Source organism: Physeter macrocephalus, chromosome 14 (genome assembly GCF_002837175.3).
Source record: "Physeter macrocephalus isolate SW-GA chromosome 14, ASM283717v5, whole genome shotgun sequence".
In the NCBI taxonomy this organism is placed as follows: Eukaryota; Metazoa; Chordata; class Mammalia; order Artiodactyla; family Physeteridae; genus Physeter; species Physeter macrocephalus.
The window spans coordinates 124,731,491-124,745,626 of record NC_041227.1 but is presented as its reverse complement, the minus strand read 5'-3'; the positions used below and the strand labels follow the sequence as shown (position 1 = coordinate 124,745,626).

Genomic DNA, 14,136 nt, shown 5'->3' with positions numbered 1-14,136 from the left:
CGGAGCCTGTGCTCCCCAACGGGAGAGGCCACAACAGTGAGAGGCCCTTGTACCGCCAAAAAAAAAAAAAAAAAAGACTATTGAATTTGCTAGTATTTTATCTAGAATTTTTACATGTATATTCACGAACAAGAGGGAACTGTAATTTTTCTTATATTGTGCTTGTTTAATTTTGTTATCCAAGTTAAGAGAACCTCATTGAACGAGCTAGGGAGCTTTCTCTCTTTTTCTTTTCTCTGAAAGAGTTCAGGAAGCATTGAAATGATCTGTTTCTTAAAAGTTTCATAAAACTTACCCATAGATTGTCTCAGCCTGGTGTTTTCTTCATGGGAAAAATTTTAACCACTGATTTAATTTTGTTAATGGTTGAAAGGCTATTCAGACTTTCTGTTTTCTTCAGTTTGCGTAAGTTATATTTTCTTTCATCTTTATTTTACCCACATTCAATTTCCACTTTGGAGGATGTTTTACAATGTATATAAAACATTGCTACAAAAACAGGTGTATAAAACATCCGAATACACATATTTCGGAGGTATCTTTTGAAAACCCTTTTCTCTCTTTAGGTAATTACTTTCAGACCAGTTTAGAGACCATCACTCTACCCTGATTCTCTTTCACGGCCCATCCTGCAGCTGGCACAATGCAAATGTAGGATTTATCAGTTACTACTTCACTCCTGAATTGGACCCGGGCTGAAACGGCAGCTCCGTGAGCACACGGGTTTGTCCACTTAGGAGACCATCTGGCCCCGATGACCCAGGGCCACCCCACTGCACGTGCACACTCGCAGCCACGCGTGTGCACAGCCCCCCGCCTCCCAGCGCTCACTTACAGCCTCGAGTGTGCTCCTTGGAGAGCAGGTAGTTGGCCAGGGGCGGCGTGTAGGTCAAGCACTGCACGGTGGAGTTGAGGAAGCAGGTGTTGCCAAGGTTGTGCAGCCCCGCACCCACACGGTAGACGCGCCCCCAGCGCAGCGACAGCCGTTCCACAGGGAAGAGCACCTTCTGGGGCGCGGGGACGCCGTCACCGCAGCTCTCGTACGCGTGCTCGCCGCCTGGAGGGGGAGGGATGGGAGGGAGGAGGCCGTCTGACTCCGTGCCCAGGCAGACCACCCAGAGCAAGTGCCGTGGCACACTCGGTGGGCACGTGCTCAGAACGCGGCATCCGGGGGTGACGGGGTTCCCGCTGCCCAAGTCCAGAAGAACACCTGTCACCCCACGGCTCTCCCTGACGGCGTCGGTCTAGCGCCCCAGGACCCCTCTGTGGATGAGAGGACGAGGTTCTGAGAACCAGCAGCTGGTAGAACTGGGCCCTGGCACTCTGAGCCCCCCCCCCTTCTCCATCCAGTTTCCAAGGCCTGCTCTTGAACCTCTAAGGACACAGATCTCTTTCTGACCAACCCTGTACCGTTACTTCCATAACTAGAATCTACTGACCCCACGCACGACATTCACAAGCGACCACACTCTGTTTCTGGTCCTACTAATCAGTCAACGTTTCGTCCCTCCACTTGGTCAGCACAGAGCGAGGCCCTCTCACAGTACCCTGTGTCCTGGCCTGTGGCTCATCCCCGCTCCTGTGGCAGCCGGCTCCCTCTGTCCTGGGGTTCAGCAGCACGTATTTGCTCTTCAGTGACTCCAGCTGGTAGGAGAAACTCTTGCTGGCTGGCTCAAACTCCAGCTTCTGCAGAAGGACCTTCCTGGCAGAGGAGGCCAGAAGCTTCCCCAGCTCCCCATCGTCAGCCGAGTCCCTGCGGCCAGGCTTGAGGGCTTCCTTCAGCTTGTCGACTATGGGCATGGTGCATCACTGTGGGGATAAGAGAGAACACGGAGCGGTGGGGAAGCGGGTCCCAGGAACAGAGCATCCCTTCCCTGACAACCCCCTCCTGGGCCTTATGGATGTGACCCACCATAAAAGCGGCTCTGGATCGGCTGCCAACCTTACAAAGGAAGGGTGACACGAGACGTAGTACGGACCACTTGGACACAGCGACGCCCACGCTTCTCCTCTCAAAAAGACAAAGTGCCTCCGCAAACAGCACTAAACGGACTGACACGGCCTGGAGGAGGCGAGACTACCTTCTCGGCGTCTTCTCTTCAACAAGTACCATCAAGTGACTTTGGACGTCATACTTGGTGCAATTTCCCTCAAGAGGTGACCACGTACTCCTAACGTCTGCTCAAAACCAAGAAAACACTAATTCTCACGAGACACTCTGGTCACACACACAAGCCCATGTAATAAAGGAATCCGCATGGCGAGTGAGACGAGCACCCTCATCTCTTCGGACCCATACGCTTCAAAACAAAGGCCACGAGCCTCATGGGGCCACTGAACAGGAGAAATGAGGCTGGTCCAAACTGGGGCGTGCTCTAAGTGTAGAACACACCCTGGATTTCGAAGACTCAGTTTGCAAATGTAAAACATCTCAGTAATTTTAAGACTAGTTATATGCCGAAATGATCATATTTTACGTATACTGGGTTAAACAAGTTATATTGTGACAATTCATTTCACCTGCATCTTTTTATTTTTTAATGTGGCCGCTGTAAAACTCAGTTATACTTGTGGCTTGTGTTACTGGATAGTGATTGTATAGATAATCTTTTTAAAAGTGAGGGAGAAGAGAAAAGATAGTAATAGGACTAGAATGGTGTACACAAAACGCCTAAACTTAAGGGTGGGGGGACAGAGCAGGCAGGGGCTGTGACGGCAACTCAGGCTCTGGAAGGCGGCAGGCCTGGGTTATTCCATCATGGATCAGCTATAGACTCCAGGGACAATCACTGTGACTGCCGGAGACCATTCTTTGTAAAATAGGAAAAAAAACAAGTGTCAAAGGTGCCTGTGGGCTTAATGGGGAGACACACACTGGGTGAGAGCGGAGCGCTGGCTGCGGAACAGTCCCTAAAGCCTCAGTGTAGAAACTGTAACAAACCCGAAATCCCCATCACCTCTAACTGCACATACTACCTGTCAACTCAACCACCCTGGCCAAAGCTCAAGGACTATCTGAGTCACAGTTAGAAAAATAGTTCCTTACACAGCTTACTCCCATCAAAAAAATGATGATTTCCCCCGGGTATGTGGTCGCTGGCCTGAGCCAGGAGACCCAACTAGTCAGGTGGATCCAAAACTCTGCTCGTGTGAAAGGACCCCGTCCAGTACCTCTTGGTAAACCATCCAGATTTATGGTTATAAGGCACCTAATTCTGTATGTGGATCGAATTTCTTTTTCTATAAAAATTTCTGTAAAGAACAGAAACGTAAGACCATTATTTTAAAAAAAGCAAGCACAAGTTCTTTGACATGAAAAAAATAAAAGAAGCTTTCCTAAGGGGAATTATCTAAGAGTTCTCACCAACTGAACAATGGCTGCTGGACCACATGTGGGCTTACCTGGGGTGTCTGAACTTGGGTGTGCTATTCCTGCAGCATGGGGCCAGGTGCTTGGCCGGACTGGGCAGGTGTGGTGCTGGGCCCTCAAAATCACGTGCTCCCAGGCTTTGGCCTGTTCAATCACCAGAGCCACAAGCGTGTTGTCCAGAATGGGTGTCAGAGTCTGTGGGATGAACACAGCATCACATGAGGCCAGCTCTCTTCCCGCTGTCTCATCAGCCCCACTCCCTGGATGCGGAGCAGGAAGGCCAACCATCTACCGGGAACAGTCAGCATTAAGGCGGAAGGAATATGGATAGTGCAGGACTTAGGAAGAGTGAAGAGCTGAGCTAAATAACTACAAACGATTTCGATGGACATGATATGAAAACACTGCCCTTCGTTCCATACCTTAACCTTCACGCCGGTGACAAGCCCAGTGAACAAAAACCTCCCCACACACCAGTCAACTCTAGACTCCATCACATTTGCAAAGACTAAGAGGTAACAGATAATCATCTCCAACTTTCAGATTTCATGAGCCAGTAAGAGTCCCCAAAAAAACGGCGCAATGAGAGTTGCCAAATTTTCACTCAGCTAAGTTTGTTTTTCTTAATTACCAACCACAATCACTGTGATTACGGAATATTAAGGTACTTAAAAACTTTTTACTGTGAAAATGTTCATTCACAATGTAGAGAGAACATCACAGGGAACTGCCACGCTCTCCTAATTCAGCGTCAGTCATTATTGTGTAGGACCAGTCGATTCCTCTCCTGAGCCCACATTACTTTACAGCAAGTTTCAGATATACCATGTCTGATGTCCATAAGTAAAAGCATATTAACAGCAAAAAAAGAAACAAAGAAAAACAAAAGAGTATAATAAACATGATCTCAGAATGAAGTCAATCTGTAAAGATTTCTGTTTCATGAAAACTCCCTACAGTGTCCCTCTTGTCAAGATCACACGTTGCAAAGGACTCTTGTCATGGGCGGATATGGGTTTGGGAACCTCTCGAAGCTAGAGGATAAACAGAACTTGGGAGATTTAACCCAATTTAATTCGAGATAAATAACTTAAAGAACAACCACCCATTCCACATAGCCCACTCCTCAATGCGGAGTCAAGAGATTTTGAACAAATAGAATTTTTCAAGTTTCAACAGGAAGATCAAACCTCTACATCACCAATTCAACCCGAAACATTAAGCAACAACCTAAAAATGATTTATTTCTGAGGTGCAACAACCCAGAGAAAAATGTCCCTGTAATCATCACAAGCCCTCTGATGTACACACTTGCTTCAAAACTCAGGGAGGATGCTCTCTCCAGTGCACGTTCCTCACGGGCCAGGAACAGCTCACACTTATCTGTGCACATTTCTACCTCTACTCAAATAAAGTTTCCTTAAATCAATCACCATTCAAGAACGTTTTCTCTCTCTCCTCCCTTTAAATGCATTTTTCCAGCATAAAATGCACTGGAGACTCACAGGGTCAACCACGTGCTGGCGGGGAGGAGCCCCAGACAGCACAGGGCTGGGGCCTCCCTGGGGCGCTTTTACAGGGGGCTCTTCTGCAGAGCAAGCATCGGTCCCCAGCCAGGAAAGAGCAAACTGAGCGCCCCTCTCCTTGGAGGCCCGATTCTCCGCACCCCTTACAGACAGTGGACTGTGTCAGAGCCAGGATGTTTTCCTCTCTCATCCGTCTCTGTTTTAGGACGCTGCTCTAGCTCCTAGAACCCCAGGGGAGACCCAACACTACGCGGCCAAAGAAATAGGTATTTAAAAAACTCACATCTTGTACCCATATCCCCTCACCAGGACCATGACCACGACCAAGACCATAAGGAATGTTACCCTCTCCAGGGGTGAGCTTTCCCACATCTCTTACTAAAAGAGAACAAACAAGATATCAACTCTGCTGCCAAACTGAACGCCCTCCCCTTTATCTGGACTTAGGCCATTCCAAAGAAAGTCTGAATTCTCTATAAATGATGCTTCTGTGCGTAACACCACCACGGGCTGCTGCCTCCTCCCTGGGCTCCTGGCCGGGGCAGCTCTCCACTGCACCGCGCGCGGGTCGCTCCCGGTGTGTGCAGAAGAGCAGAGAGCAGACCCGAGGCAGCCCGGACAGAGGACACACTTCCAGAGCCTCCCCGTGCACCCCCGAGCCCTCGGGGAAGGCGCAGCCCTAGTACCTCCCCGTGGACGCCGGAGACCCCCGCGGACGCGCAGCCCGGGGCCTCCCCGTGGACCGCGGAGTCCCTTGGGGACGGTGCAGCCCTGGTGCCTCTCCGTGGACCCCAAGCCCCTCGCAGACAAACACCCGTGTCTCCCCTGAGCGTCCGCCGGTGCGCCCCGCGTTGGGAGTCACATTCCCACGCCCCGCCGGGCGGAAGCTCTCCACCCGGCCCTCGCGCCGCCCCAACCCGGCCCCAGCCTACCCGGCCTTCAGCTGGCTCGGCTGCTGGCCCGGCTGCAGGCCCGCAGCGCTGGCGTCTGCTCGGCACGGGCCCCGCACACGCACCATCCGGGCCTCCGCCGCCTCACACACGTGTCACGGCGACGCTTAAAGGAGCCGCGGTCCGCAGCCCTCAAGGCGGCACACCGAAACGCCCCGGCAACTTTAAGAGGCGGTGCTAGCTTCCGCCCTATTCCCTGGACCCGCCCACAGCCACTTTACGCGCCCGATACGTCACCTCCTCATCCCGCGGCCCCGCCAGCCTACGCGATGACGCAAGCACGCAGAGCCTGAGACGCCCGCCCCCTTGGCCGGCGCCCCACGAGTTCCCGCAGAGCGTGTGAGGTTCCTGCTTCCGGGTCTGGCGAGCCGGCGCCCCTCATTCTCACCTGCAGTAGGGACGGTGGCGCGGGAGGCTTGATCGCACCCTCTAGGGCATTTAGTGACCAAGACACAGGCCCGGCGAGAAGAGGGCAGCGGGCCCAGTGAAACCCGGAGGGCGGAGCAAAGTGCTCTTGGGATTAAGGGGTCGGGAGCGATAGTATTTGACCTTTGCAGTGTCCCGGGCCCTGTGCAATTCCCTGACCCCACTCCTTTCCTCCAAAAGCGTCATCCCGTGATGAGTACGTTAAAGTTTTGGTTGAATGTTTGCAAACGCGCTTTGCTTTTGCAGTATTTTTAAAAATGCCTTTCACCTAATCCGCTTGGTTGCCGTCCGCCCCGTTCCGCAGGGCAAGTGGAGAGAGTGCAGTCCCAGGCCTGACCTCCAGATACTCTCACATAAGCAAAGGAATACTGTTACTCCACAAAAAACGACTTTTCCTAAAAGGGAACACTTGGAGTACACAACGCAATCTGCTGTGTCCTTGGCAGACAAGTGTGAAAGGCAGGCTGGGCGATCCTGGGCTTAGCAACTAGAAACCTGGAGCTAGTCGTTATGTTCCTTCCCCGCACAGTCCTTCAAGCAGGGACTGGCAATGGAGAGAGAGAATGGGTGTAATTGGAACAAAATTCACCTGTAGTTATCACTTGGGGAGTGCTGGTTTTTGAAAAAGCAAACGAGTATAAACAGACCCGCAGGAGCCTGAGGTTGAGCTCTGCCCTGTCTGTGAGAATCCTCAACTACAGACATTCAGATTGGGATTTGTCCCGGAGTCCACTCTGCGCCCTAAAGCAATGATTCAGACAAAGACCTTCTCACTCTTCCAGGTCTGATACAATGTATAAATGAGTGATTAAAAGTGTGGGAGGTGGAGGGCTGGCAACTAGCCCAGGAATGAGGAGACCTCAGTTTTATCCCAGCTCTGCCCTAGTTAGCAAGTTGGCTTTGGACACTTCTTTTGGGCCTCCATGTGATTATCTGTGAAATAAAGATGATCTCCAGCAGATCTTTGATTCTAATAACAATACGGATGACATTTGTTCCTGTTGCTGAGTTCATGTTATGTGCCAGATACAAAGCTGGCCACTTGCCCACACTATCTGATTTAATCCTCATGGCAACCCTACACAAAGATATTGTTTCCATTTTACAGATGATAAAACTGAGTGTGCAAGATCCCAGCAAGCAAGTGGTGGTTTAAACCCAGGTTTCTCAGGCTCCAAGTTCACATCTTTAGCTCAGGCCCTTAGAGGTAACCCCGAAATTTTTCTTAGATGACAAAGGTATTGCCTGAAAAGGCCCGCATGCTGCTTGAGAATGTGATCTGAGACCTGGAAGTCGAGAGGAGTCTTTCTTTGGCCACCCACACTCCCACCCTACTCCCCTTTCAAATTCCCTCCTAGAAGGCTTCCAAGTGGAATCTCCTAGAGGTGTGTTCACATGGCCCATAGGAAAGTCTTTTCTAAAATGCTCCATCTTGGGCTTCCCTGGTGGTGCAGCCGTTAAAAGAATCCACCTGGGCTTCCCTGGTGGCACAGTGGTCGAGAGTCCGCCTGCCGATGCAGGGGACGTGGGTTCGTGCCCCGGTCCGGGGAGATCCCACATGCCGCGGAGCGGCTAGGCCCGTGAGCCGTGGCCGCTGAGCCTGCGCGTCCGGAGCCTGTGCTCCGCAACGGGAGAGGCAACAGCAGTGAAAGGCCCGCGTACCACAAAAAAAAAAAAAAAAAAAAATGAATCCACCTGCCAATGCAGGGGACACGGGTTCGAACCCTGGTCCGGGAAGATCCCACACGCTGCAGAGCAACCAAGCCCGGGTGCTACAACTACTGAGCCTGCGCTCTAGGGCCCGCAAGCCACAGCTACTGAGCCCGTGCACCACAGCTACTGAAGCCTGCACGGCTAGAGCCCGTGCTCCACAACAAGAGAAGCCACTGCAATGAGAAGCCCGTCGACACAACTAGAGAAAGCCCGCGCGCGGCAACGAAGACCCAACGCAGCCAAAAATAAATAAATAAAATAAATACAATTTTAAAACATGCTCCATCTCAAACGTCACCAGAGAAATGCAAATTAATACCACAATGAGTTAACATTCCACACTCTATGGAACTGCTAGAAGCTAAAAGACTATACATTGGAAAGAATGTGGAAGCAAATAGATTGTAAAACTGCAGGGAATGTAAAATGATGCAATCATTTGGGAAAATAATTTGAATGTTTCTTTTATGTAACATACTTACCCTATGAGCACATCCATTGCTGTCACCACTGCAACTAACTACTGCCTGTAGGCTGGTAAATTCCAAATGTGCCAACACAGACCTCTCTCCTCCTCATCTTTGGAAAGGTGGGTCCAGTGCCTCCTGGACACCCCCTCCCCAGAAGGGGGTGTCCTTTCGAGGTGTCCCACAAGCACCTCGAAATTCACCATGGCCAGAAACTCCCCCCCTCCCCGCCACCAAACTGCCTCTTCTTTCTGCCCTGTTGCCTACTTGGGCAGATTCTGTGCTGGAGCTCAGACCAAATCCTTGCCCTTTTCAGCTGGTTTCCCAGTGGGTCCGGCCACTTGGGGGCACTGCTGAGACTGGTGGGCAGAGGAAAGGAGAAGCAGGCCTTTCTTCCCCTCCCTCTCTGCTATGAGTGGAGTTTCCAGCGGCGGCTTCAGCTCCATCCAGAGAGACATACTGTGGTTGCAGCCTCCCACCTGGCCTCTCCCTGGGCTCTTGTAGGGCAGCCTACAAGAGCTGCCCCTCCCTCTATCCCTCCACCCTCGAGGTGCTGACAGCTTCCTGCTGTTCCCTTCTTGGCTTCCCAGGGAGTTTCTTCCATCAGGCTGTCACCAATCCCTACCTTAATCCCTGCTGTTTTAAAGGCTGTGCAGAGTGGTTTTGGTGTTCCCGGTTGGACCTGGATTGATGCAGACAGTAACCCCAACAATCACCTGCCTGGCCGCATCCTGGACTCCCCCTCTCTCCCTCACCCCGTGTAAATTCTCAACAAATTTTGCTAATTTTACTTTCCAAATATTCCTCAAGCCATTCCCTCCCCTCAGTCCAATTGCCCAAGTAAAGCCGCTCTCCACTCTCTCCTGCATTACTGGAATAGAGCCAAGTCCATTGCTCAAACTGCCAAACAGAATAATATATTTAAAAGGCCTACCTGAACCCATTTCACTCCTGTCTGAAACCCTTTCCTGTCCACCCCTCCCCCTGCCTCCTGCTGATGGGAAAGCCAAGCTCCTTCGCATGGTCTCTAATAGCCTCCCAGGGGCTGGCTTTTGCCTGCCTTTCCCCCTCCTCCCCAGCCATTCCCTGCCCTGCATCCTTCAGCAGAGCTAAATCCAAGTGCCCCCCAGACCCCAATCAGGCTGTCTCTACTCCAGGCTCAGGTTGGTCTTTGGCCTAAAACTCCCTTTCCCACTTGTCCTTCAACCACCTCCTCTGGTGCCACCTCCTCCAAGAGGTCTTCCTGGATTCCCTCCATCCCTGCCATTAGGTTGGTGTTGCCTTGGGCTGGCGGCACATTCCACTTATACATTCAATTGGAATGTTCTCTGGACTTCTCCTCCCTCCCCCACCATGTCTCATGTCATTGGTGTGTCCCTGGGCCGGTGTGCTGGAGGTACACTGTGGATAAATGTGAAATCCAACTAAATGGCAAATAAAATGCTAGAGATGAGACAACTGAATAATCTCTAAATCCTGAAAGAGGAAACTGGAGAAACACTGAAGATGAAAGAATAAAGTATTCTCAATTAAAAAAAAAAACAAACAAACAAAAAAAAAAGGGCTTCCCTGGTGGCGCAGTGGTTGAGAGTCCACCTGCCGATGCAGAGGACACGGGCTCGTGCCCCGGTCCGGGAAGATCCCACATGCCGCGGAGCGGCTGGGCCCGTGAGCCATGGCCGCTGAGCCTGCACGTCCGGAGCCTGTGCTCCGCAACGGGAGAGACCACAACAGTGAGAGGCCCCCGTACTGCAAAAAAAAATTAAAATAAAAATAAAATAAAAAAAATAAAGCTGTAACCAAAATGAATCAAATTAGAACTTACCTTAAAAAGGTGCATTAACAAAGTAACAGTATTGTTGCCCAGAAGTCACCTGGGGGCTCCTTACTTTGGAGGTCGAGGTAAAAGGGACTGGACCCCTCCCCCCGTTTCTCAGCCTGTAGATGACCAAAGATTTGAGCTAATTTCTGGAAAGACCTGTGTCACATTTCTCACTGTAAAGTAATCATTGTTCTTCTGACTTTTACGTCAGTCATTGTGAGTTTTGGTTCCTATGAGCTGCTCCTGCTGGGCCTACACAACCCTAACAATTTCCAGTTGCTAGAAACTGCCAAATTAGATCCAAACCCGGGTCTGGTTGAACTCACCAAGGAAAAGCCACGTGGCAGGGCTCCCAGAGTTTTGTTTTAGGCCTTCTTTCCCCTGCATGCAGATGGGCTGCAATGGAATTGGGCCTGTGTTTGGTGGTTTGGCCAAAAAGCAGCCAATGGACCTTAAATCCCTGTGTTGGCTGTGGCCACTTGCCTGCCTCTTCCTTCCCCTCCCAGACAAAGCTTCCTCTCTAAGAAAACTCACCCAGCGTAAATGCCACAGGTGTGTACTTTCCCTGTGTGTCTGAGGGCAGCTTTCCCCACCTGCTAATACTGAAATCCTGCTTGAATCCTTACGGAAGCCATGAGATCCCCCATCCCCATGGCTCTCATAACACCTCTCTGCACACCCGCCTGCCTCCCCCAAACTCCCCCACAAGGCCTCTCACTGGATCCGTCTGGGTGTTGCTCCTGCTGCTGGGCTCGGTTTGATCTGCTCCTTTCCCCTCAGGTGGCTCTGTTTTTTCTTTGTAGCACAGTGGCGCTTTGCACAGCTCTTTTACTGTCCTCAAAGCATTGCTTGCATCTTTTTGGCCTCAGGACTAGATTATACAAACTTTTCAAGGGTGTTCAAGACCCTGCCTTTGAAGTCCTGGCACCACCTTGCTTTTGAGCCCTCTGCCTCCAGCACTGCCCAGGGAACACATAGTAGGCCCACCTAGACTTCTCCTTGCCACGTCTGGGCCTGCCTGGGAAGCAAGTGGGTAGAGGCAGAGGGGCCATGGCCAGAAGCTGCCTGTTGAATGGTGTTGAATGGTTGAATGGCGACTCAGTCTGTTTAGTAGCTGGGAGAGGAGGTGGTAGATGTCACCCCCAAGCCAGAGAGGCTAAGAATCTATGGTGCCTCCTCTCCTCTTCCCTCCTCTTTCTGGCTGAAAACCAAGGACTCCGAGGCTCCAGAAGGTGGTGAAGGACACTGAGGGAAAGAACCCAGGTCCTGAATCAGCTATGGAGGGCACCCACCAAACATCCCCATTGGTCTTGGCAAGAAATAAACTCCCTTGTGTTAGTCCCTGGGATACTGGGCTCATTTGCTAAGGTATCCAGAGCTGCCTTAGCTGGTACACCTTCGCTCTCAGATCACAGGAAGGTAGGATAAGGCTTTCGGGCCCCAGGGCTGTGGGCGTGCTGCATCTGAGGATGAACCCTAGCAACTGGGAATACGGCAGAGGGGGTTTGATATACCTTGTGTGGTTGGAACGTGTCCCATAATGACAGGGTGACACTGCATAGCAGTTTGCTCAGGACAGTGCCGCTTTAACCTCTTGATCCTACTAATTGTTAATAGCACCCGCTTTCTCTCTCAGAAGTGTCCTGGTTTGGAAGAGAAAGCACATAGGGATGAATTTCCCAGATAATTGAATTTTATTCTTTTTTTAAGTTTAGAAATTACAACTTGGAACAAGGTATCTTGGTGTGATCAAGTGTCTGCACTGAGACTAGGATTTTGCTGTTATTATTGTTTCAAAACTCAGAAAAAGGGAGAGAAATTTGCCTTTGTTCTGGGGGGGAAAAACACATAAAAACAAACCACTACAAGGCTCTTCCTGCAAGTGGAAGGAAAGGGTCCCCACCTGCTGCTGGGCGGGCATCGATCTGCGGAGGATAACCTGCTCCCACCGGAGCCACGTCCTTGTTGGAGGCTCCGTCCGTGGTCCTTAGAGAGGCTGGGGAAGTAGGGCAGGCGCATGTCCCACTGAAGAGCCGGGCCCAGGATTCCGACTCCGCCTGGGTTCAAATCCCAGCTCCAGCACTGAACGGCTGGGTGACCGGTAACTCAAGCTTCCCAGGCCTCGGTTTCCCTATCTATCCAATGGGAAGGTGAGAGGACCACCCCTCAGAGTTGGCGGGTGTTAAATGAGGTCATGTACGTGAAACCTTTAGCACAAGTCCTGGCGTGGGATAAACGTTAGCTACGACTGGAATTATTAGGTTTATCAGAATGATTTCCTAAGCAGTTGCTCCTGGGAGTTTAGGAGCGGATCTCCTGAACTGCGGACAGATCACGGAAGAAGATGGAAAGGACTCATACGCGAAAAAGAGTTATCACGGCAGGCCCTAGACCTCTCTCCTCCTGGAAGGTCTGCTTCCGAGGTCTGGGAGCGTGGATTTCTCATAAGAGCGGCTCTCGTGCCCCAACTGTTTGTGGATGTTGAAACCTGCTCCTGCTCTGGGAGTCTGGGGTTTTGCTACACGCTGGGCAGAGGGTGCCAACCTGAGAAGCACCCAATACAAACGCTGGGGGCTAAGTCTCTAGGGAGCCTCTCTGGTTGGAATCTTGTTCCTGCTGCCTACCCCCCAGCCCCACCACCCAACTTCACTTCAAAGGACAAAGCGAGGACACGTTGATTGGCCTAAAAATAAAAACGAAACTTTCAGCTTTCTTTCTAGGTGATGTATGCAGCATTCCCTCTGCATCCCATCCTGGATCCTGTCCTCAGATCCTCTATAACACTCGCCCTCTCTCTGATTTTGACCCCCACGTGACACCCCACCATTCTGCAGACTCCGACTTGGATTTGGTTCACGCTTCTGTTTCATTTAATTAGAAAGAAACATTCCTCCAAGTTGTTACGGAACGAAAACACGCAGAATTATCTCCTGTTCCTGAATGTCTGTTTTTTCTTTTCCCCACAATTTGTTTCTTGGAGGAAAAAAGCTCTTAGAGCGAAACATTCCCCAAATCAAAGCACTGCCTTTCACTGCGAGATGCTTCAAGGCAACTGCCTGTGACAGGGTGAGCTGTGGGTCGGCTTGAAGCTTGAACCCAAGGCCAGAGATAGACCTGTCCGTGAACTTGAAAGTAATGTAAAACCATGGCAACAGCACGTCGCTGTTAGCATAAAGCTGACCCTACTGAAATATTGCAGCTCCATCATCTTGGTTTGATTTTAAGTTAGATCAGATAAACAGATCCAGGAATAATTAGGAGGGAAAAGATAGTGCCCCTCAAACGTCTGAAGGATTTTCACCAGCCCTGATGGTTCTTCCACTGCCGCCCTGTCCCCCACCCCACCCCCCCACCCCCAATCGTGGTCTCGCGAACTGGATCCTGCAGAGGCTGCTGCTGTGTTTCCACTTTGAACCCACATGTGTCTGTTGGGGGTTTCGACCAGAGAGCAGGTTGTCCTCCGTTGCCCCCATTGCTTTTCTTTCACAGAATGAGCAAGGCTGAGGGGGAAACAGTGGTGTCTGGTAGAATCCCTAACAATCTGGTTACCCCATATGTGGGTCTTCAGACTGATTTAAAACTGCCTGCAAAGATCAAGAAAACTGGGAAAATTGTTGAAACCGGATCACGAGTGCATGGAGTTCGTTTTGTCATTCTCTGGGAGAGAATGACAAATTCTCCCATTTCTGTCTATGTTGGAAAATTTCCACAAGAAGTGTTTTTAAAAAGTCACATTTGACCTAAATACATAAAATGAATGAAACGTTTAAGGCCCCAAATGTGGTCTGCCAGTTGGGACGGGCACCAATGCCAAGTAAGGTCATTTGTATGACACAGAAAGTGTTGGTATTATTCAATATTA

At 50.7% G+C, this 14,136-nt stretch overlaps 1 protein-coding gene across 5 annotated transcripts in view; it reads right to left on the bottom strand.

Moving 5' to 3' along the window:
- USP36 (ubiquitin specific peptidase 36) overlaps positions 1-5,921 on the bottom strand; it is a 31,622-nt gene extending 25,701 nt beyond the window's left edge. For all 5 annotated transcript variants that reach the window (XM_055090203.1, XM_055090204.1, XM_028498912.2 and 2 more), the window contains exons 1-4: positions 5,829-5,921; positions 3,403-3,565; positions 1,548-1,809; positions 836-1,057 (exon numbers count right to left, since the gene is read on the bottom strand). In XM_055090203.1, coding sequence (XP_054946178.1) covers positions 836-1,057; positions 1,548-1,800 — 475 coding nt within the window. In that variant the 5' untranslated portion in view covers positions 1,801-1,809; positions 3,403-3,565; positions 5,829-5,921. The remainder of the gene's footprint in view (positions 1-835; positions 1,058-1,547; positions 1,810-3,402; positions 3,566-5,828) is intronic.
- Between the last annotated feature and the right edge of the window lie 8,215 nt (positions 5,922-14,136).